The 25,702-nt window shown below is 41.5% G+C and overlaps 1 protein-coding gene across 2 annotated transcripts in view; it reads right to left on the reverse strand.

Moving 5' to 3' along the window:
* Window positions 1-10,610: 10,610 nt before the first annotated feature.
* Window positions 10,611-25,702, reverse strand: part of spns2 (SPNS lysolipid transporter 2, sphingosine-1-phosphate) — a 67,111-nt gene continuing 52,019 nt past the window's right edge. The window contains exons 9-13 of one of the 2 annotated variants that reach the window (XM_086226472.1): window positions 25,256-25,321; window positions 24,795-24,893; window positions 21,654-21,817; window positions 18,840-18,876; window positions 10,611-14,579 (exon numbers count right to left, since the gene is read on the reverse strand). In XM_086226472.1, coding sequence (XP_086082598.1) covers window positions 14,553-14,579; window positions 18,840-18,876; window positions 21,654-21,817; window positions 24,795-24,893; window positions 25,256-25,321 — 393 coding nt within the window. In that variant the 3' untranslated portion in view covers window positions 10,611-14,552. Of the gene's footprint in view, window positions 14,580-18,829; window positions 18,877-21,653; window positions 21,818-24,794; window positions 24,894-25,255; window positions 25,322-25,702 lie in introns of both variants that reach the window. The other variant, XM_086226473.1, reaches the window with a different exon arrangement.

The following is a 25,702-nucleotide window of genomic DNA, read 5'->3' on the forward strand; positions in this document are numbered from 1 at the left end:
CAGTGATTACAGTTTATTATGACTAATCCCCGAATCCCATTTAACCTCTCCAAATTTCTGATGATTGTTAAACAGTACAGCTTCCAGGGACACGTGAATCTGTGTCGTTAATGTTATGACAGGTCAAAATGGTCTGTTTAATCATTTTAGCAAAGGCAAATATGAGAGGAGGACGTCAGCCAGCACTGATTCTATTTGATGTGGGTCACAGTGACGGACAGGAAAGATTTCCAAACTATTGACTGTGTCAGAGGTCGCTGGACATTCTCACAGTTTAACGAGGCATGTCATTAGCTAATTGTCTCCACATCGAAATCAATTCCATCAGTCACCAAATATTTCCAGTCATTGATCGACTGCATTGATCTGAAATATTGTCTGATGAAACAAGGGTTAACAGATCGATTTAACCAGGATGCCTTGCTTCCTGTCATCACCGAATCAAACATCCTGCCAATAGGATTTATAGTGTTGGTGTCAGATCGGCAGGATGTTGCGGAAGACGAAATGACAAAACACAATTAAGTTACTGAAATGTTGTTTTTATTTCAGATTGAGTTATTGAGCTTTTAATACTTTTCAAATCATAATGTTCTAGCAGATTGTTGACGGTAAGAGGTCACACATTGAATTTATCCAGGTGTTTTACCCTAACTTTGAATATGTTTGGGAGGCTGAACTCGCCGTTCTGTTGTTGGCATGTGAAATGATCACGCTAAAATTCATGGCTTACACTTATCTTTCCTCCCTCTGAACATAAAAGTGACGCACGCTCACAAATGAGAATGGAAATTTAAAGTAAGAACGGTATATTTGAACTTGATGTCGACCGTTTTATCATATTACTTCTGACTATGTCATACATTTATTATTGTGTCCCTCATGCCGTATTTTCTTTATTGATGTCAAGTTCCTTCAACGGGATTTAGGATTGAAGGAATGTGGTGCTCATGAATGGATATAATTTGAGTCCATTTCCTGAGGTTTGGAAGAAAAAATAAATCTTCATCTCCTTTCTCTCAGTTCCATATGTGATCAGACAGAACATGTCATTCCTGTGGTAAAGCCAGAGAATGAGGCCAAGTGCATCATTCCTTTCACATAAAGCAGGGCATATGGAAATTAGAGATTTTCATGAACTTCCCTCAGTGGGAACCTAAAGTTCGTAGATTTTATGAACAGTTTTTCATTACAGTGAACAAAATTGTGGGTGGACTGATCTGAAGGATGAGTGGCAGCATGCGCTTGGTCCTCCATCAATGTCTGATAGAATGAAGTGCTCTGTGGGTCACCTTCCATCATGAATAATCTATCAGACCCATTTATCACTCATGTCTGGGTGCTTCTTCAACCAGATTCCTTCATCTACTCGTACAACAGATGAGATCAGGGTCTGAGCGAAGGCAGGAGTCATGCCCACATCAAATCTGTTGAAATAAAGATCAACAGAGACAGGGAAACATGTTGATTGGAAACACCGGCATAGAAGGACTGCAAAGGGAGGAAAGAGTGCAATTCCTGTTTGGATGTCTGCTAGTTTACAACAGATTTGTGAAACAATACACTCTGGTAAATGTGGTTATAGGTGGGTTTTTTTTCCCCCTTATTTTCTGATATCAAACCAGTGATACTTGATAGAAAATATCAACCACTGAAACTGAGAGGATTTGATATTTATTCACGCTCAAAGTATGTGAAGTTCCATGTGGCTCTGTAGAGAAAGAATCATCAGAATTATGGCTTTCCAAATTTATTTTCAAACAATATTAAACTCTTCAGCCATTGAGACTGGACTCAGGCACCCTGCAAAGCTAAACCAGCATGCTAGTGGTTACAATGCACTTAGTTTAGCGTGAATGCAGAACATATGCAAGTTTGTGCTAATACAACAGAATAAATGTAATCATTGTAGTTTCTGTGGGAGGACATGTCTGTCCTGATGCTGGCAGAGGTTCGCGTCACCATGGGTTCCCTCCACCAAAAGTAAGTGGGATTCTTACATTAGATTTTGATTGGTGTGGAACAGCATCTGTGCCTACAGAAGTTTTTAGACACTCATGTCATGTATACACATCACACAGCTCATGTGACCTGTATCTGATGGTGATTTGTGTTGTCTGTTTGATCAGAAAGAGCACAAATTGTCAAAGCAATACTCACTAGTTAGTGCTGTAAATAAGATGGCCTTTGGAGTCCTGCTGTGTGTCCATCCATTGTCTTCCACTTAGTCCTATTAAGGGGGGCTGGAGCCTATCCCAGCATCTATGGGCAACAGGACCAACACATAGAGACAGACAACCATTCACACTCACAGACACACCTACAGTCAATTTAGAGTATCAATCAGCCTCATCCCCTCTTGATGTCTTTGGATGGTGGGAAGAAGCTGGATTACCAGGATAGAACATGCATGCACATGGAGAACATGCAGACTCCACACAGAAAGATCCCCTGCCCGAGCTGGGACTCAAACCCTCAACCTTCTTGGTGTGAGCCAACAGTGCTAACCAGTGCACCACCGTGCAGCTGGGCTACTTCTAGATTTCCTTTATGTCCTTTCCCCTCTTCCCAGTCGTGGCCTGGAAGTGTGCGCTTTCTCAATCACGAGGAGAGATAGGATTCATTATGGGCACCATGAGAATCAAACTCACAATTCATCCAGTGGTTGTTGAGATATTTGTGTAAAGGTATCGTCATCATGGTTCAAGATGCCAAATGGAGCAAATGTAGTAGTTCACATGTAGAAAATCTGAAGGGGCGTTTTGAACTGGAGGGCCAGATTGTTTTCTAACAGGCACTGATCAGTTGTGTTGTGACGGTTAGAACAGAACTCTAAGGTATTCAGATCAAGGATGCTATTAAATATGAAAATATCACTGATTCAGCCCTGTTGGAGCACACTTAATTACCCAGGGAAATGCAAAATTAACTTCATAAATAATTAATCCCAGGGGAGAAACAGTTTCAATTACACAGGACACAATAATATATCATGTCCTACTTCTCTTTATTGTCTACCAAGAAGAAATACAGAATTAAGATGACTGACCTCTTCGTCTCCTGTGTAGTTTAAATTGTGTTGATGTGTGCTATTAAATCTATCAATGGGCATCGATGTATTTGTTGCCTTCCACTCCAGCCACCTCAAGATGATATTTTTGTGTGTGTACACATGTGTTTTTGTGCACTTGTAGGGTCTATATTGTATACGTTGCTCTTGCTGTGCTCCCATTCACTCAGAGCAGCTGCCATTCATTACCTCAGCCCGCCCTGGGACCGCACGCTCGAGTCATTCACAAAGCTCCTTCTCTGCCTCACATCACGTGTGGCACACATGACAGCAGATGCTACCGTGCACAAATGGACACACGCAAAAATAGCCTTTGGAAGTTTTTCTGAATCAGTTTATGCTGCAGTGGAAACATCAGTTCTATATATGGAATCATCTGAGCTAAAAACAGCAACTGAAGCAAACTAACATCATTCACTCTTTGTCAAGTCAAGCATAAACTCCCCATGTTTAATTCAGAAAACTCTTCAATTCATAACTCACACTTACTACACCTACAACACCGACACTACGGTGCAAGCAAAGTCCCGGTAACACTATTCCACTGTCCATTCACATCGCATCCTCGCTAGTAAGCATGCAAATCAAATGAATCCTTTGCTGCTTTGGTGACCTCGCTGACACAGCCTGAAATGAAACCAGTTCTTCAAGGCCTGATGGAGATGAGGAGTGTGATCATTACAATTGGCTAGAGGGTAACAGTGTCTTCTGCTACTGTAGCTACGACGACAGTGGGCCTGACCATTACTTGCCATTCATGTCTCCTCGCATTGTTGCCTCTGTGCCCTGGTCGGCATTGCTCAACCCACTGTGAAGCACATCTCTTATTCCACATGGGCAAACAGGAAAGAGGAGGAGGACATCTCATGCCTCCTCTTGAACATGTGTCGGCTTTTTTTAATGACACTGTAATGCATGCAGTGACATGTGTAAATGTAGCCTCTGACAGCTGAAGGTTAGTTGGCTCCTCGGGCCATGTGTAATGATCAGCCATTCACATATGAAGGCAGCGGAGCTCAAAGAAGCTCAACGATGGACGGAAAGATAAAGAGGATGCAGATCTCTCTGTTACTTCAGGTTCAACAAATATGCCTCCACTTATGCACAATAAATGTATCCGCTGTAATTGTTTCTCATTTGTTGATGTGTAGCTTTATAAAATGCTGTTTCCGTAATACTTGAAAAAGACGTGGTTTAAAAAATATAGCTTTTTCCATCCATTTTCTACTGCTTATCCTGTTAAGGGTCACGGTTGCGGCACCACCAGTGAAAACCAAAAAGATCTTTCTTTGGAGTTAAACAGCACACATAACTTGGAGGCACTATATGCAAGAATAATTTGAGCAGGTTGCTGCAAAAATTCACGGAAGCAGAAAATAGAAATTCTCAAGTGATGTACAAGTACATCAAAATTGCTCTTACCTACAATATTCATGTAAATGTTCATTCGATTCCACAACAGACTGATACGTTTGCTCAGTCTGTTCTCTTATCGCAGCTGCTGTTGAAGCAGAGGCTTGATTGGGATGTGATTCTGTTCTATAATCACAAGCAATAACAAAAGAAAAAGAAAAACTTTTTGGTAACAGTTTCTACGAGCACTACATCCATAGTGCATAAGAATGCATTCATAATGGATTTTGACTACAATCATAAACACACATCATCTGTTATGATGCATTGTAGGTGTGGCTTATAATGCCTTACAAAGTCCAAGTGTTCAAAGTCAACACTCATGACTAGTTATAAACTACAGGTTAACTGATGTGTTCATAATTAATTGTAAGTACCTGTACACGCTCAACAACCAATGGTAGTGAGGACTCCTACTACACTTGTGCAGTATCATGTTATCATGGCATGTGTTCAGTAAAATGAGGCACATGTTGATGCACCTATAGTCATTTGTACTTCATTATAACATTACATTGTAGTTGCCAACTGAAGTGTAATACTTTCTGATGCATTTATAGGTATGTGTGCTCCATTATAAGTGATTATTATGGAAAATTGCAGAAAATTGCAGTAACATGTGTTTGAAGCATAAGATGTCAGACTAGCGCGAGGTTCTTGCAAGCCTGACTTGGTGGATGTGTGAAGTAGGTGAAACGGATTTCAGCTTTTCATTTGGTGGAAGGAAATACTGTTCTGCCCTTGCATTCATTTCAGTTTGCTTTTCCCCTTGCCAGTTTGCAGAATCTGGGTGGAAGTGTGTTCTTTTCTGTGATTGTTGATGGTTGCAACTCCCCACCTCATTGCATTCATCTTGAGCAAATAAAGTCAGGCCAAATGTATTTAAGATTTTTCTTATGGGAAATATAACATGGAGGAATTACATCTTGAGGTATCAGACACATTTTTTTCTAATTTTTTTGCATAATAATCACTTATAATGGAACATAAAATCCTTTGAATGCATGAAAAAGTGTTCCACTTCATATGGAGCTACAAGGAATTGAAGCATGAATGATTACAGATGTATTAATGTGTGCCTCACAATACTTCACACCTACAATGATAACTTATGATTTTGTAGAAGTGTAATATATCATGTTATGAGTCCTCACTACCATTGATCGTTGAGTATGTCTGGTATTTAGAATTAATTATGGACACAGTTAAACTCTAGTTTAGTTTATGAGTTCATGAGTATTTGACCTTGAACACTTGAACTTTATAATGTATGACAAGCCACATTTACAATGTTTGATAACTGCTGATAAAATGCATCATTATATATCCTAAATGTTTTCGAATGCATGATGATGCACCATGCATGCCGTTATCATGCAGAAGAGATGGCGGTACTCAGAGACAGCGTTAAAGAATTATGGTTTTTGAACCAGTACAAGAAGCAAATGCATTTCAGGGAACAGTTTGAACATTTATGGCAAAATTTGGATTCAACATTAAAATGATTTCATTCACAAAATGTTTGATATTTTTCTGGCCATATCTCCAAAATTTCACATGAAAAAGTAAAGTATTTTTTCTCTGCTGCTGCTCTAATGTTTCCTGTGTGTCAGAGGCGGTACTCTCATGCGGTCTCCTAAGGTCCGAGACCTCTGACATCACTCCATTGTTGTGTTCATTGTGTCTTGTGATGACAGCGGTTTTGTTTCAGCCTCTAATGAAGCTAGGAGCTATTTTTGCCTCCCCCCCTCCCCTCAGGTTCACAAACAGCCTAAAGAGCCATTTGTTCACTTTCATTCTCTTGTTCTTATTTTAAGAGCGAGAAAAGACTCTGTGAAAGTGATATACATTTACAGAGACTGCTGTGAAGTTCCCACCACTCATTCCAGTCACGGAGTGTGAGGCAGATTTGGGAAGTTGGTGGGTGCAAAGTAAGCAGGGTTAGCGATTCACAGTGGAGGTGTGATTCTTCTGTTTCACCTCCACAGAGGTTAAGGCGAGTTATCGTGCCAGTTTTTCTGAACTCAACCTTCACCTGCATTAATCATCCAGTACAGTAGCTTGAAAGCGCATGAGCAGCAGTGAAATCCTGTATTCCAGCTAAGTAGGGTGGGAAGATCACATTTTATTTGGATGCACATTTTCCTTGAATAAGACAATCTCTCATGTTTCTCGAGAGATTGTTATTTTTTCAAGCCTCACCGTCAATAATTATGACTGTTAACTCATCATAAATCTTCATGCTGTTGTGACAAGATGCTGCCAAGATGCTGCCAAGATGAGTTTCATATTGAATTTATGCCAGAAACTATTTAACATCTTTGAGGATGGTCTATTGATAATTAAACACAATGTTTTTGCTCATGTTGGATGGATACAACAGTTTTCAAAGATTTATGACATTGGAGAGCCAAATGTATTGTAAGACATTTTAATACTGAATGAACTTTGAGTGCATAAATCAAGATGTACTTGAGTTTTAACCTCCAAGGGTTAGTTTTAAATATTTCAAAAAACAAAGCTGAGAAGAAAATGCAAGTTGACTAAAACTTGCATTTCAGTTATACATATATATCCATTTTCTTCCACTTGTTCCTGTTGAGGGTCAGGGGTGGTGGAGCCTTAACAGGTGAGAGGCTTCACCCTGGACAGGTCACCAGTCCATCACAGGACCAACACATAGAGACAGACAACCATTCACAATCACAGTCACACCTACAGTCAATTTAGAGTATCAATCAGCCTCGTCCCCTCTTGATGTCTTTGGACTGTGGGAGGAAGCTGGAGTACCAGAGAGAACCCACACAGGAACAGGGAGAACATGCAGACTCCACACAGAAAGACCCTGTGCTTGAGCCGGGGCTCGAACCTGGAACCTTCTTGCTGTGAGGCAACAGTGCTGACCACTGCACCACCGTGCTGCCCCTCCACTTAGTCTTCAAGCTAAATATGTATGGTTGGCTCTTTCTGCATTCTAGAATCACAAAAAACTGGACTGGTGAAAAACATGTCAGTGAGCTCAAGGCTTTTTTTTTTTTTTGTCAGAGCCTGAGCTTGAGAGGCAAGTTCCATGTCTGGCATTAAATATCACTTAAAGCCAAACCCTCACATGATGTTGAGGATAAAACAACATGGCACTATGACTCTGTCATGTTTAAAAAATAGATGGCTTAAACAATGCTGTTTTTAAAGTCAGAACAAGCTGACATTTTGAAGGTTGGCCTCCACTGGAAGTTATTTTTCAACCTAAGTTTACCCTGTGTGTTGTATAAAATTTGTCCTCTTTGAGTGTAAGTGCAAATGGAAATTCCAGTGCTTGCTAGAATGGCTCCCCTTTTCCTGTTGCCGCCCCAATGTTTCCTGCCTGCTGCCTGACTTGGCGTGTTGACTTTAAGATTGGAGCGTCTGACTTTGGGGTGCATATTTGCCTGACTGTGGGAAAGGGTGTTGCTTTCTTTGGGTCATCTACCAACCACACTCTAATTCTCCACTTGAGCTTCCTATGGCTGTGGTATAATCTTCCCCTCTTCAAACCATTTGAAATGTAGCTCTGCTTAATTAAAGGCCTCACAACCCAAATCAAGTCTTCTTTTGTCACAAATGCCATGTATACTTAGTCTTTGTGCAGCCCTGTCATGGACAAGTCCATTAGTGCTTTTAGCCGCCATGTTAGGTAACGCTGCCCCCTGCTAATGAACAGCAACACAAAGAGCCTTTCGTAAAGAACCTCTACACTTCCGGTCAAGGTAAATATGATGTTTTTTCTTTCTTCCCATCCATCCACTCCAAGGACAGAGCCATGTCTCATGTCTGTGATATGCCAGTGCGTCTGTAAACCACCCAGGGGACTGCAAGATTACTTTACAAACGGAGCCTCACAGAGCCCTGCCTGAGTGCACCTAAACAATACAGTAGTTCATTCATGGACTAAGTCAGGCCTTCTCCTACTGAGATTAAAATCAAGTCTTTGTGAGTCTCTACAAAGATGAGAAGAAGAGGAAAAACTGAGATCAAGTTCTTAAAAAGGGGTATTTATTTTACAACGAATCAGACTGTGCATTCATGTACTCATCCTTTCTGGTTAAAAAATACAAACTCTTCTGGCAACAGCAGATGAACTGCTAATAATATACTCACAATACATACTAGACTAATCTGAACATACATTAAAATAGTCCCTGAATTGCTCTGAATTTTGGAGTTTATGGAGATAACTATTTGAGATCAAGCAATCAATGTGGCATCCGCTTTTCTCCTGACATGGTCACTTTATCATCAACTGCTGCCTCTCAAGAAAAGCGGTGCAGCACACTGAGAATTCACTAGCTAGGGGTACTAACTAGGATTACTACAGAACTATTGTGAGGCTACTTATTCTCACCCTTTCCGCTATTTTTTGTTACCCAAATAAAATAAAGATTTTATCCCAGTTACAAGTTGGTGCTGAATTAAGTTTGTTAATGCCAAGCACAAGATAGAAGCAGGATCCTGTTTTAATGATAGTATCCAGAACACACACAGCTCTCATATGAAGTAGTAGATCACTAATTCTGTGGGTCATGGAGGTAATTTAAACTAAATAATTGAATAAATAAAAAGAAATAAAAACTATTTTCAACTTCCTTTTAACTGGCAGGAACGTCAAGCAGGTCCAGGCTCAATGGGGACGGCCTTCTGCTTTGACTGGTTGGGGGGAAAGAGAACAGAAGAGCAGGGCAGAGACAAAGACAGATAATGGAGGAAGACAGATATACAGAAGGAAAGAGTGGGACAGAGATAAAGAGAGAGAGAGAGAGAGAGAGAGAGAGAAAGGGAAGAGACTGATGGACAGATGGGGACGTGAGCAGGTGGTGCCACGGGTGGCTACTTGAGCCTCTTCAGGTCTGTTGCCTTCTCCAGCAGCACCTGGGATCTGGGATGTGGGGAGCCTGAAGGCTCTGGAGAAGAAGATGAGTTAGTAACATGTATGAGTATGATTTATGTATGACACATACAGGAGGACAGAGAGGAAAGAGAGGAGGAGAGAGAAGCCCAGTGCACCATGGGAGATCCCCTGGCAGTCTAAGCCTATAGCAGCATATCTGAGGGCCAGCCTAAGCAGCCCTAACTATAAGTCTGATCAAAAGGAAGGTCTTAAGTCTGCTCTTAAATGAAGAGAGGGAGTCTGCAAACCAGACTGAAACTGGAAGACGGTTCCACAGGATGGGAGCCTGATAGCTGAAGGCTCTGGCTCCCATTCTACTTGTAGAAACTCTAGGAACCACAAGTAACCCTGGATCCTGGGAGCGAAGGGTTCTAGCTGGATGATCGGGGACTATGATCTCTGTCAGGTATGAAGGTGGCTGACTGTTGAGGACTTTGTATGTTAGACTGCATAAAAACTAAGAGTCAAATTTTCACTAAACGTGCGGGACGTGCCCATTGAGTTTTGGGGCCACTCCATTTTAATACAGTGAAAATCTGCATTTGTTTGCATTGGGTTTTGGGCGAGGTCTGTTGTCTCCATGCGCCTGTCTGGCTGCAAGATAACTAAAATCACATGTCCTTAGTAGAGGTAGGTCAGTACCCACATCCTCATGTAATTGTTATTTATGAAGTAAAAGAAAAAGATAGTTCATCATCATCGTCATGTGTGTGTCATCAGAGTTGTAATTGAAGGTTTGGGTCAGAGGAAGCAGATTTTCAGATTCAGAAGGTCGGGAACACTGACACTAGACGACAAGCAGGTCTCTTGTAAGGATGCATTGCAGTGAAATATTTATTTTTAAGAATATTCAAAAGGGCCTAGTTCACATCGGTGGCGCAGGAGGTTGTTGCACTTTCAGTCCATCAGTTTATTTCATAATACATAAACTCACCAACAAATTGAAATGAGCTTAACAAGTAATACGATTGCTGAGCGCTATAATAACAATGTTTAACACACTCTGAAAATAGTGACTGTTTGAGAATGCAGTTTTCATCCATCAAGGATCCAGTGCATAAAAAATGTAATTTCAGTTACCAAGTATTCTGTCTGAAAGCCACTCATCTCTGAAGTGAAGTGAGCCTTTTCCTAAGATGTACTTTAATTCTCTTGGATGTTGACTGTGTGGCACGATGAAGACAAAAAGAGACAAGCACAGTATGAGGTGATTAAATAGGTTTATTTGATTTACAGACATATACATTTTCTATCAACCCCTGAAGGGAGCATCACAGTTCAGTTCTAGAATAATATCCTTTCACACTTGTCTTGTGTTTACTTGCTCTAAAAATAAAAATAACCTCTGTTTTCTGCTCAACATCAGAAATAGGTTTCTTTATACACGATTCTTGTATGACAAGAGATAGCACATTCTTGGTACACCAAGTCAGCGATGGTTAACGCAGAATGACTTGATACAACAGAAAGACATACACTCGAGGACTGGTGCTAAGTCAACTAAATTTGGCAAAGAGAAACTCAACTCATGACCCATCTGACCAGAACCAATGTCCCTGTGATGACAGATGCCATCACTTACTGTGAGCATGAAATGACTGACGGTGACCTGGATGCTAGTCTAGGGTTCAAAATATATCCCTGAACATTACATGTGCAAAATGGTTTGATCATTTGCTCTTAAAAAAACAAAAACAAAAAACAAACATATACAAGAGCTTTAAAAGAAATGCAAAGTGACTGCACACTTAAGAAGAGGCCCATCTTTAAAAAGAAATCACATTGCAGTTGTTTATGGAGATTGTTTCCTGCCAAAATGTTGCAAACAAATAAAACATGTTCATCAAACATTTAAGAACATATTCAAACACATCACGCGTCAGAAAAAAAAATACAGAATGTCTTATCAGAACTAACAAAAGATCCTATGAGGACAAAAATAATTCTGCTGTGGTTGTGTTGAGGATGTTCTCATGTGTGCCCTCCATGATAGCTGGCAGCACTGGGAACCTCTCTGTAAGACTTGTTTTGTTGTTGTTTAATATTTACTACATTTAATATTTGCAAAATCAAATACATCAGATTTTTTAAATGCTATTTGTATTACCAAACCACACTGTTAGTGAATCATGTGCATTCACTAACTTTTTTCCTTTGCATTTGCAAAAAAATGGTCAGGAAATGATCTCCATGATTCTTTTTAGTGTGTAATAAGATTGAGATGTCCAATTCATGGTCACAGTAAACAGGATGAATCTTCGAGATGTAAAAAGGTATTGTGTTGTTTCATTGAGATTAAAGAAAGAACAAACCCATGGACATAAAACAAAGTGTAGTTTATACAAATTTAGAACTTCCCTTTAGAGATTATTCAGTATGGTAACAAAAAATAAATACATTGCATCCAAGCCATCATTTTCAATATATTAAAGTTGCTGCATTATATAGCTTATATATATATATATATATATATATATATATATATATATATATATATATATATATATACACACACACACACACACACACACACACACACATTTCATTAAAAACTCATTTGGTAACATTAAAAAAGAATTGATAAAAGGAAGGTAAGAAGCTTAGTTCATTAAGATGTGGGTGTGTAAACACATCAGGTTGGACAGAATCACATTCAGAGAGCTCCGCGCAGTGGGAGAGAAGCTAAAGCTAATTATCTGGCAACAAGGACACAACCCACACAACAGCAGCCCACACACAACCATGAGTCATGCTCACACGTCCGTGCTACAAGAACCACCCCGATGTCTCCCTCTATTCCTCTGCTAAGGTCAATCCATACTCCTTCTCCTGCGATCGCTCAGTGGCCTGCAAAGTGCTTTCTTCACCCCTAAAGTTTGAAAATGTTGGCTCCGTTAGTGGCTTCAAGGTAGAGTAGTATCCACCATGTAATGTACCAAAACATTTTCCCCTTAAAGTGATACTTCTCCCAAAATGTGTGTTTTGCCTGTCAAGTACCAACACGTAGGTGTCTTGAGCTCATGAAGACATTTTTCCCCCCTCTGTATCACTCCAATGTGTGACTCCACACTGCTGAAAGAGCCAGCCATGAAAAGTCAGCGTGTAACTAACGGCAACCAGTGGCTAACAGCAGCTACAGCCACTTTCACAGCAGCAACGTGCCCAAAGTTTCATTGTTTGTTTTTAGCTCAACTGAAAGTGTTTGTGGATTACTGATCATACAGCTAAAGGAGTTGATTATATCAATGCACTTTAGAGTTGTAAATGAAGGTTTTCTACAGTTTTATCTTTGTTAGCCATCACACACAAGCTAGCACAAGCTATATAAAAGTGGCTGGCTCCTTCTGCATTCTGGAGTCAAAAAGAATTGGCGCTGGAAAGAAAAACATCTCGGTGGACTAAAGATACCTGTATTTGAGTACTTGAAAGGCAAAAAACACTTGTTGGGTGATGTATGGTTTTAAGGTGCCTACTACTAACGCTAAGTCTTGCGTATACATACAGCTAGTTCCTGAATACACATCAGATGCAAAAAGAGATGAAATCAAATCTATTTATTTGGTCTATCTGCGTTCCGGTGTGTAAAACTCTAAATTTCAGGTTCTTGAAGGGTTTTCAGCTCCTTTAGCGACATCCTAGGCCGGAATAACATTTCCTCTTCCTGTCTGGGATCAGGATTTCACTCAGTAATAAACCGTTGACTGCAGCTTTCTTATAGTCACAGAATAGGGTATCTACAATTCACAATACACGTCATCGTAACCAGCATGGGCTGGGCCAAAGTCCATCACTGAAAATGACTCCATCTCTGTGTGGGTGTCCAGAAATTCAAAACCATAAGAGAACTACCCTTTAAAGGGAAACCCAGCTCACTGATAAGGCAGAGTGGATAAAAAGCTTCCGCGAAAATGAAATAAAATTGTATTGCTTCCCTTTAAACAGCTCAAATAAAAAACAATTATGTTGGTGAAAAAAATCATGTACATTACAACTTTAAAAAATATGTAATCCAGTGTCCTTTTAAATCACCCAGATCATGTCATCATTATGAAACAATCACAAGCAGTAACATCCAGTCAAACCCAACATCACACAGAAAAGAAAAAAAAATCACTTTGTGAAAAATAATGTGCAGAAGTCTCTCTGTGTGTTCTCTGGCACCATCTACACTGATTTAAGTGCTAAAAGCTAAAAACACATGAGGTTCAAGGAAACAGCTGGCTTGTTTTTGTTCATGTGAAAGCTCCAATTTTTTTTTTTTTTTTTTAAGGCTAATTCACTGACCTTAACACTTTTTGGCTCTTGGTTGACGGCAATGTTTACATGCACAACAAAACCATGACGTGATCATGTGAATACTGTGTGTGTTGTTAATTGCGCGATGCGCTTTGTTAAAACTGCATGACCTGATACCAGTCACATCATGGGAGGCTTGTTTGAATGGATAAACAGCACTTTGATTATTTTAGATGCATCATTGTTCAATAGTTTTGCAGCTACTAATGTCAGATGAAAGGCTCAATGAATGGTTGGAAAAGAGAAACAGCTGCGCTGCTTCAATTCATCTATGATCTAATTTCACAGCCAGAAACTGAAGGATTGTGTGCATGCAAACATAGTCAGTGATGACGTCATGAGGGTTGGTGGTGGTCAGTGCAAAGTCTAAAGGAATGTAATGATGCTATGGCACTTGGCACAGACTGACAGCCGATGTACCAGACAGACAGACAGATACAGACAGACAGACATGTAGGGAGAGAGCTGAACAGACAGGCAGACAGACAGGGCAGGTTCATGGTCAGCATTCAGTAGTATGGCAGCAGGAGTCAGAGAGCTCACGGGATTTCGTCACCCTGCCTCCTCCCTGGAAGGTTCAGTGGATCCTCGTGGACAGAGGTGAGAAGGACATCAGCTATTGCTTGGCAAACTTTCACACACCGCTGTGCGCCTCCTCATCAGCCTGTGATTTCAGAGGCATTTCGGGGAGGGGCAAGACGCTCCCTCGTTCCAGTTATCCTCCACGAGTGTGTAGGTAGGGGGAGATGCTTGAGCCACGGCGACGATGAGGAGGAGGATGTGTGTCGAACAAGTGGATCAGCTGTACTCTCTTCTTATCTCCATTTTTTCATGAGTTTGGCTGTTCCTTCATGTGGGTCCACATTGGGTTGTCACCTGACAGAGAGGGGAGGAAGAGAGGGAAGGGAGGGGGTTAGAATCTGTCCTAACTGCAGGACACTCACATGTAATTAATGTGAAGGTGGAAAGCTCCCGGGCCATCTGTTAGGACCTTCCTGATAATGCCTGCACGCCAGGCCCAGGCTGTGCCCTAAATATTTCCCTGACACATGGCTTTTTGTTGCATGCAGACCCCCTTGATCTGAGCAACAGTGAGCTAGAAGCAGCAGTGGCACACTGCTACCGCCTGTCCAGATGTGCAGAACGGGCTTGATATTTAATCTCCTGTATCAAATCAAATGTGTTTTAAAAAAACATGATGGAGGACTTACAGATGCAAACAATAACAGGGATTGCATGAAGTAAGACTGTAAATTTACATAGAAAGTGACAATAATGACCAGTTACTTCATTTTCTCAAATTATTATGAAATTTGGAGGGAGGATCCAAATTAAGTTGTTGGAGTTGATGATTGGGACCCTGACAGTGGTATGCACTCCCAAAGGTCCCTCTGTCATGGGTGCCCTGGATGCTCCAGGACACAAGCTACAACATGATTACTGGGGGGGTGGGGTGGGTGGGCATGCACATTCAAAGACTTGTTTGTGTATACAGAAAATCAGCTGCACATATTACAAAGGGTAATTATCTGGAACAGGAGGATTAGAGGATTTTTAGTTGCGCAGTTGCAGCTTCAATCCTCTCTGGGATGAATATTTTCTTCAATTATTAGTGCCAGTTGTTACTGTGAGTTGTTTATAAGCCAAACTTGCGATGAAATCGTTACAAAGGCAGTGTGGCTATAATTAGAGCGAGGAGGTCTTTGATATGCAGGACTGGTCTGCCTCCTTATAGCTCCACTAGTACCGAGCTGCAGACTGAAGCAAAGGGGTGGGCTGTTGGGTCAAGAGGATGCAAATCATGGCTTCAGACATTTGGGCTGACATGACTAGAGGTGTCACTGGACACACAGTAAGCGGTAAATGGTGTGGTGAACTAAACCAAAGATCCGGTGAAGGGGGCAAGTCTTTCTGAATGAATGAATTCTAAGTTGAACAAGTTACATCAGAGCTTGGCTGTGTACACAATGGACCTCATTCATGAAATGTTCTTACGCACAAATTTGTTCTTATGTGTATATTTGTTCTTCTTCAATGACCTTTTAACCTTCACAATCGTCTTACAGATGGGACAAAAGCCTTATGACTATTTGTATCTCCTTGCTCTTTACATCTGTTCTGTACCTCTGTAAGTGGCAATCACCAAAGCAGACATAAATGTCTTAGCCTTAAAATTGACGGCTAAACTTGAAATACTGCATCACAGTTGTATTCCTCTGTGTGTGCCGGTCACAGCGATGACCTTCGACCAACATTTTACAGTTTTTTTTTTAATTTTTAATCTTTCACTTTTACCTTACGTAAAGATGACATCTCTCTTTGATTCTAAGTGGACTTTTGCAGCAAAGAGAGATGTCACATTTACACAAGGTAAAAGTGACCTTGACCTTTGACCTGTGGTCATTTAAAATCTTTTTGCGTCATCCTTGAGTCCCAGTGGATGTTTGAGCGAATTTGAAGCATTTCCCTCTCGCTGTTCCTGAGATTTTTTTTTGTGGACAGATGGAACGACAACACATAAACATAATAACTCTGGTTGCCGATGCATTCTACAATTCTTAAAACCAAATTGTGCATCAGATTATTTCATGAATAAGGACAAATGTGTGTGTGCTTCTGGTGTGAAGAAGGAACATCCAGGCTTGCAGCTGTACAAACACTTTAAACAGTTAGGACATGAGTGACTACATCAAGAGTTTTGCCTCTAAGAAGTGAGTTTACTCCTCATGGTGTACGAGGGTGTAGTTAGAGCATAAGTGAGCGCGAAGCTCACACTGGTCTTGACAGCTCCGTCTTGGGGGGTGTCCTGCAGTCAACATGCTGCTTGGAGTGAATCTTATCCTCCTCCTCTCGAGAATGTTAATTGGATGACACTGTATCTGATCTCCGTCTGGGATTGCATCATTGAGATTAATAGCTTGTGATGTGTAACAGCTTAGGCCATTACCACTTCTTTTCTTCCTCACTTATTCAGCAAATGTGAGTCTGTTCTCATTTTTCTCCTCCAAATTCATCTCCTTCCCTTCACAGTGCGTGGTGATAGCAATCTACGACATATCACTGTGTTTGCTCCTCAGAGCTGCACCTCTGGGATTAGTGGTCGGTACTGAGGGAGTCTGAGGGGTGAACGGTATTGATTTGTTTGAGAGGAAATATTTCCTGTCACTGAGAGGAACATCCTAGAAAATAAATCTGATGACAGTCACTCATCAGTGCCTTCACTGTGTGTGGAAACGAGCAGTTCCCAGGCATATCCTTCTGATCTCATGTTGCTTAAGCCACTATAATTAGCATCTTTAGACAGCCAGGAGACAACGTTTGAGCTGCTGTATGTGGCAGAGAACTGATGAAACCCTCAGGCCGAGAGCACAAACGGCCCCGGAAACCTGATATTAGAGGCAGCCGTGTGGGAGCCTTTCATGTCACCTGTCACTCGTGGTGCATGGTAAGCTAATGTCAGCCAGTCAACGATACTGACACTGCAGCTCTCACAGTTTTGAACACTGCAACAGTTTTAGATGGTCCCTCATATTCAGTTCACGCGTAGATGAGATTTTGTGCCTGTGTCACAAGTGTTTATGTGTATATAAAACGTGTGTATTTCGTTTTAAAAGTTTCTTTTGCTTTTCCTGTGTCTCCTTCAATCAATTCACCAGTGCACAATCAACCTGCGAGCCCTTACCAACATGGCAACTCATTGTTTGTCTTCAAAATTTCCAGAAATCGTTCTTTTTCATCCCTATAATTACAGCAACATTTTTTCCTGGATATGCCAAACGCACGAGCGCCAACAGTATTTTCTGGTGCATTTCCAAATTGATAGATAGATACTTTATTGATCTCCAGGAGAAATTCACAATTTTTTTTTCTTCATTTCTGAGTTTTGAATGCATGTCTTCTCATTAGCTGATGCTCAAATGTCAGAGTGGCCTTGGATACACATTTTTACAGCGGTCATGACTGAATTATGATATACAGCCCGCTGGGGCATTCCTGAAAGTACTCTCGGCTTCCAAAGTGAGTGGAATTTTGAGGTCGTCGACAAAAAAATTTAAATAATGGTTTTTTGCAAAAAATTTGATCAACATGCAAAATGTCGCTAAGCCTCTGAGCCTGTCCTCTCCTTTGCCTGCTTGAATTTACATCCTCGTACAATTTTTCCACCGATTCACCGCCCCCAAATATTACATGTAGTTGCAATTTTGGCAAATGATCACAGGGCTTCCTGACTTGAACTCTAACTACCTTGTGAGAAATGATGCGCAGCTCTACTTTCTAGTTCTCAAGTTGGTGGCATTTCATCATTAAAGAGTGACTTGTCAGCAAATTTATGACCAAACATCTGACATATATTCAATAAACTTTCAAAACAAGAACTCTACCACAATATTTAAAAGGAAGTCATTTGTTTGTCATCGCTTTTTCACACTGAAGCCAGACATATTTCTAGACATATTCATGACCTCTTTGTGTACTTTGTGTTCATAAAAATATTTTGACATGTGTTTAGAGGACAAATACTCCCAGACAGGGTTACAAAGGCGTGATTAGAAAAGGGTAAAACTTTGACCTTTTAGCTAAACACGATAACCTTAACAAATAAGTCACAACAGTTCCCTTGTCCCTCTAATCAGTGAGTCAGAGTTTAATCTTGTTATTCTATCCAGGAGCTGCCCCATTGTCCTTCTGCGCAGACATGGCTGGTATGCTGCCAATTATTGTTTATTTTTCCACATCACAGTTAATAATTAGAGAGCTTTTGAAACATGTGTGTGAGTCTGATAAAAGACAGGAAGGAGGGAAGGCAGCTCGATAAGATGGTCCAGTAACCCCTCCAAGAATGTCCGTGAGCACAATATGACGGGAAACAGATCAATCATACATCATCGTGTCCATCGCCCCCGGCATTTATAAAGCCTTGGGTCAAAGGGCCTTTTAAGTCCACACAGATCTTGTTTTCAGATCTCCGTTGCTCCTAATGAGAGGTGAGCTACGTGATGCTCACGCGGTAATAAGAGGGGAGCTCTGTAAATGTCAATGATCCAGGAGCATCTCTTTGAAATCAGCCACTTAGCCTGCTGATGTTAAAAGCACTTAAAATTGCTTTGGGAGAAAGGGTAACTTACCTGGTCATACCTTGACTGAGGTGGAAGGTCTGGACAGTTGGCTCATCCTACGGAGAGAACGAAATCGTTGCAGGATCAAGGATGCTGCATGTAGGACTCTATTTTCTGTAAAAATCTCTTTCCCAAACATTTTGTATTTCAATCACAGTTTAAGACAACCTGCCCGTGTGATGCCACAGTGCTCAGCCTGCCTTCACTGTCGCCCATTAACGACTTTGACTTCATGAAAGACTCGATAAAAGCTGGATGCCACAGTCCTGTGATGCTACAGTGCTCAGCCTGCCTTCACCCCTTAAATGTCCTGTCAAGAGAGCACTGGCATGGCAGATGAACTACTCTCACACATCAGTATGAGTATATGTAGAGCGGGTGAACACAAGCAGGGGGCACGCAGTGAACCTGAGCTATAAATGGAAACAGCACTGCCAAAAAAAGCCACCAACCTAGAAATAATAAGGCACTCTTTAAGGCTGGAAATAGACAGACGCGCTCCAGCGAGTAACTTGCTTGCCTTTTATAAATAGCACAAAGTATCTGAGGACTCACTTAAAGGAGGAAGAGGGAGAAAGGGGAGGGGGGGGCAAAAATTGTGGGCTTTACAGTGTGAATAGAATCAATAAGCATCAGTCCTGAAACAACTGTAGTTGTAAAGTCATCCTGGTCTCTGAAGCGCTGTTTGCAGCTTGTTACATGAGAGCTGCCTAGGTTTAAACATTGCATTTTCTTCATTCGGCTGTTTTCTTCTAATGTATAAATGCCAATGTTAGAGCTACTATATAAGATACCCATCAGTATGTTTGCTCTTGTGCGCCTACATAGCTGGAGCTGGTATATGATTAACCTATATGTAGGTGAGGTTGCAAGCATTGTGAACTATTCTGACAGGATCCTTAGTGATGTAAATGAATGGAAAGGAATTAAAGAAAAGCAGGAGAACATCGCATTTGATTTATTTACTTCACTTATTTCATTGAAGCATATCTATATTCCAGCTGTGTATAAAAGCTGACGAGTGTGGTTTGTATTTTTGTCACTTTCATTCACCAAGCAACCAACCAGCAAACCAAACAACTAACCGTTAATCCTCTGACCTTCTGGGAAAAGGCAGCAGATCATCTGGATTACAATTTAACATATGAAATTACAGATTTGTTCTAAGGATCTTAATAAAGACTCATTATCGTTTGCCTTGTTTGGCTTTTTAGAAAAGTGAGAATCTAATGACTACAGGGCTTTTTTTCACAGCGGCCATTTTGACACGTCACTGCAGTGTAATAACAGGTGTAATCAGTCAAATCAATTTGGATCCAGTTCCGTTAAGTTTTTCATTGAGATGATATGCACCATACCAGCGTTCTGTCACACCTAAATGGAACAAGGCTATAATTAATGTAGTGTTTACCCTGCATAGACAAAATGGCTGTTAATGGCCTGTTAACAAGTTTGACTCATGAAAGACTCAATAAAAAACTGGATGTCTCTAAGACCTGACAAGCATTCATGATTTACAGCTTATAAGGATCTACAAAGTTTTAGGGGAGCGAGATCACCCGTTCAAAAGTGGCAGTGAAAGTGAAATTCTGACGCTGCTTTGAAATACATTTTTTGCTTCAGTGTGATTTTGACATCAATCTAGTTCCATATTTGTGGAAAATGACACACAAGAAAGCCCCTGTGATTGCTCCAAGTGTGTCTGTTTCACATCTTTCCCTCCAGTGTGTTGTGTGAAAGTCAAGTGGTTGCGGTTGGATATAGCTGAGTGAACATGTGCCATTTGCCCACACAGTGCAGTAATGCAGTCAGATAACTTGATCCTCACATAGGACCACAGACTCACATCCTCGACTGGCTCAATGCAGCGTGATTTTTTTTTTTGGTCATTGTTCTGAATTTGGTGCCTTTTTTCCTGGAGGAGTTCCAGCAGAAGCCACAGCTTGGCTTACTAGTGGCAGACACGGACCTCCGCCTAAGCAAAGGCTCTCCTTGACTTTAAATTAACATTACACAGAGGAAATATTAATGGTTTGGATGGTACCTTGACCCTGGATTCTAGTTCCGAATATCCTGAAGCCGCTGGTTTCCACAACAGTTTAACCAACACTGCCTGCTGGTATTGCTTTTTTAAGTTTTTATGGTTACAAAACTGCTCTTTCTGGAGCTGGTTAAGCTGCACCAAAATCTCTAGTTATGAAGAGGCTGTGGCGTGGGAACCCCACAGGATGAGGACAAAGCGACAGCAGACAGACATTAGACTGCTATCCTGTCTAAAAACGTCCCTCATCTTCAACAGGAAGGAAGTCATTTGGAAGAGCACTGGTTCCAGGGGAGCAAGTTGATGTGATAAAATTGTGGGACAAAATAAGCAGAATGAAAACAAGAAGTTATGTCTCACCGACTGTGAGAGGATGAGTGTGTTTGTTCTAACCTTTTAAGGCCATGACCAGTGACTGTGAGGTTGTATTCACGTTTTGGTGTTAGAAAGAGGAAAATATGAATACTCAAGTATGAGGGGCGGTAGCTGCTACACTTTAACAAACTAATGGCTGGAACAGCTTGTGTCAGCGCTCCAGCATTTTTAGCTGACTGACATTTTCAATCGGCTCAGAGGCTTTTCTGAGTCTTGCAGGGCTGGCATGACTGTTGGCATCACTGGGACACTTGACACTGGTCGAACCAAAACACAAGGGTACAAGCAGTTTCCAGACAACATCCTGGAATTGTTTGTCTTACGTTTGGATTTTTACATGATGACAATCTCATCAAAGTATAAAATATGTGATTAATACATAATAGCAAGGTATTCAAACATGTCTGAGTCACTCACTGGTTCTCGGCCTTCTCTCTGTCATCCAGGAAGAAAAGTGCCGTGGCCAGGAAAAACATGCCTCCCAGGACGATGATAAAGGGACAGAGCATGAGGGCATAGCCCAGACTGAGGAACTTCCACAGCTCCGATGTAGCGTAGCTCTCCTGAAGGGCGTCAGAGATCTACACCCAGGCATGCCAGCCCAACAATGACCACAACCACCAAAACCACCCCACATACAAACACGAACACACACACACACACACACACACACACACACACACACACACACACACACACACACACACACACGGACAAAACAAAGACACAAGGGAGGAAAAGATGTGATGAATCATTTACCAGAAACTCCTTAAAAAAACCCTCCATGCTCTGATACACTTCTGTTGGTTGTACATTCAGCAGGTTCTGCATCATGGCAACAGACACACACATAAATGATGTAAGGCACCCTGTTTTTGTTTAAAGCTAGGAAGGATTTCACATCTAATAGCACAAGGAAATGCTTGACTGTCATGCGTGTCGCTGAGGGAAATAACAGCTGTGAAGTGGGTGTGAAGTGAACAAGTCCCCTCCTTCTATTAATCATATGGCTGCAGCTCTACTGAATGACAGAGGGGAGACAACTGAAGGCTGCTTTTAATAGATTAGTGTAGTTGTACAGAGGTATGCACAGCAGGAACAAGAGTGGGCTTCTTGTCCCAGTGTGAGTGGTCAGAGATCTCCCTGGATGAAGCACATTGATTATATGTTTGTGTCAGCAGAATGAGATGCTCTATGAGGGGGAGCTGGAGAACTGCTGACAGGAGGGATGCCAAAGGGAGGGGCCATGTGCATAAAGTATGTGTTCACATGTATGTTCTGGTATACATCCAGCAGCCTGTGCGGCCGCTGCAGAAACACTACAATAAATAATGACCTGTACGGATCAGCTTAGCTAAAAATACACAGTGAATTGCTGCATGTCTTATTATCAAGCTTTCTTGGGAGATTGTGGCGAGGCTCTTCCTGGCATTCCCCTACCACACATGCTGCCTGAGGCCATGTTCCTATCATGCACTATAGGAAGAGTCCATTAAGTGCCTCTCAGGGGAGTCTTGTGTGACAACTGCCCCAGCCGATGCTGATGGATGGGTGTCGTGGCTCGAGTGAATTTTAGTGTTTATTGCAAAACAGAAAGTGGTGGTTGTGCGGCACTAATATCCGCAAAAGAACCGCTGACAGGCCACACTGGTCTGAAGACTTTAGTTCATCATCCGCAGGTTGGTTTTGTGCACATGTAAAACCCAACTGTTAAGCAAAAGGACTGACCCACAGCTTTCTCCTGTGGTTGCTTAGCAATAAGTGTTTTTCTGGACATTTTGCTCATTCACAGGACTCGTGCCAGTCTGCACGGGTGACTGTGTATGTGCCTGTGCTAAGTGTGCGTCACCATAACTCCATCGCACTTGCATGCTAAACCTCACTTCAGGAATTGAGGCACTGAGTGATGACGCACTTGGAGTATTTTCATTTGTCAGTGGTTGGTGGAGGAGTGAGAAACCCACAGACAGAGAGTGTCACTCAGAGGAGAACTGTGCACTTGCCTGAGGCTGCAGGCAGATGGACAAGATCAGTGGGGGGGGGGGGGGGGTGTCTATGTCTTGGCCTGCAATGTGACAAATTCCCATGAAGTCCCCATGAAGCACTTCATTACATGATGTACATGAGTACGTTTAAGTAATGAGGCAAAAATAGGACATCAGGCTCAAACTAAAAATTAGTGAAATGATTCCTTCATCATGCTGTAAATTTGATAAGTTGATTTTTATTGTTTATCTATCAGACATAAGAGGAGAGGTTCTGAGAGCAACATACAACAAATTCATGATTGCCTGAGTGCTAAATAAAAGATTTAAGCACTCTGTAAAAACACCAAATGTGCCAACAGAAACTTTGGACGATATAAATTGAGTCTGTATTCCATTGATCTGCAGAAACAATACAGTGCAAGTGTACGAGCCAGATCCTCTTTCCAACATTTGGATTTTTTTTTTCATGCCAGTTTTGTTCCATCTTTTGAAGAGCTTGTCAGTACTTGGAAGTAACTTACTGCTCCTTTTATCTGGCTTTAAATGTTTCCATTTAAGGAAAAAAAAAAAAGCAAACAGGACACTTTAAGTGAAGCTCGGCAGCTGCATCTGTTGCCAGAGGATCTTTAGGTTTGAATCAGTTTGATTCACTAATCAAAGACTTCTTCTGCCTTTGTTAGTGTGACCTATGCCGTGAGCCGGAATATGACAGTAAAATCCAATGTAAACACAAAGACAGACGACTCTATCAGCGGGTAATTGGTACCAAAGTACGTGATAGAACTATGATTTGCTTCGTGTCCTTGATGTTACTGCAGCATTTTGGAATGAATCACATTTGTGTGTCACCGTTCTTTGCCCCCTGTATGCTCAAATAAATCCCCCAGAATGTGGAGTTTCCATTCAACTTCATCTTTATTTGGACTGAGAAGAATGCTCCCTGACAGTCTGGAGTGGATCCTGTTTTACACTCCACTGAGCAGCACTCCTTGACTCTATTCTTTGGGTGTGTATTTGCAGTTTGGAGGGTTGGGGGCTGTTGGGTGGGTGTGACTCTGACCTTGGGAGTCCTGATGACCCAAAAAGAATCCAGCTCTCATCTCCTGACCAATCAAATACAGTCACACCAGCCCCCCCTGGGAACCATGAAATTTACTGGAAAACGCCCTGACAACACGAAGAGCATTGGTGAAATCACAACTGTGTTTAGCAGCTCTCCTGAGACACGTGCTAAAAGCCTCTCTTGAACTGGCCCACTTAAAGCAAGTGCTGAGCTGCTATCTGAACCTATCATGTGTGTGAATTGGGCACTGAGAGATATGTTGAAGAGACACACTCCAACTAGAATTCAAGACCTGGGGAGTAATCCCAGTGATTTCCGTAGGGCATTTTTGGGTTAAGTACTGAAGTGGTTCCAAAACTTCATCTACCCTCTGAAACATTCAACCTCATGATGCGTACCCCCACTACCTCCACAGATAACGCTCGCGCCACCAGGGGCTCATGGGAGGCTTATGTTAGCTGAAAGTAGTGATGCGTTCCCTGACCGCGACACAACCGAAAGTCTTACCAAGCCGATCAGGTATGGACTTCCTGCATCACCCAGCAGGTGAGAGATGAAGCTCTGAAAGGCGACTGCTGTTGCTCTCCGCGTGGGGATAACCACAAACTGTAGAGAGAAACATACAGGAGATCATGTCAGCTGATAAAGACACAGCTATGTTAAAACAACTGGAAGTAATGGCCTGTCTCTGTGTCTGTGGTACACCAGCACTCATTTTGGTTGCTCTTTTTTGGATACCAAAACGTGAGTCCCTTCAGCAATAGAGCTGCTCTACATTTGCTCTCGTGAGTGGTGTATGAATTAATCTCAGCAAAGGCAGGAATAATAATCAGCCTCGCCTGCTCTGTAGCACAACAAAGTCTAGGTCCACTCGAAATACAACTCGACATCTATTGGGAACATGTGGTGCAGTATGTTGCTGGAATTTCCAGTGACCCAGTGGATAAGTATAGGTTTTCAGTTCGTACCATTAAAATGTCAGCCGTTATGGCCCAGTTCAGGAACAGCAGCGTCTCTCCTATGAAGATGCAAACCTAAATAAAGAGGAAAGAAAAAATTGCATATTTAGTGGTGATAATTAAGATCAACCAGTTTCCACAGCACATAAAAAAAGAGTCTGGTAACAAAACACAAAGCCAAAAGAGGAGGTTTGTGTTGCAGATATTGCTGCCATGTATTTGGACCGACTGCTGAGTAGAAGTGCTTTGGTTGCTGTAGTTTAAAAACATGTTATTTTGCTGTGGCTCAATCATACATGGATATGCAGCCTTTCATTTTGGTTCAAATGAGACGAGCAAGAAAACATAATGGGATGATAAGGACTGTTGTCAGAGCTATATACAGTATTCAACCTGGCAACATATTAACGCTCTCAAGTTTTGACACAGCAGAAATTATTTGAATTTACACCGTAT

The sequence above is a fragment of the Aulostomus chinensis genome, chromosome 15 (genome assembly GCF_037954235.1).
Source record: "Aulostomus chinensis isolate RoL2024-O1b breed Wild chromosome 15, RoL_Achi_v1.0, whole genome shotgun sequence".
Classification (NCBI taxonomy): domain Eukaryota; kingdom Metazoa; phylum Chordata; class Actinopteri; order Syngnathiformes; family Aulostomidae; genus Aulostomus; species Aulostomus chinensis.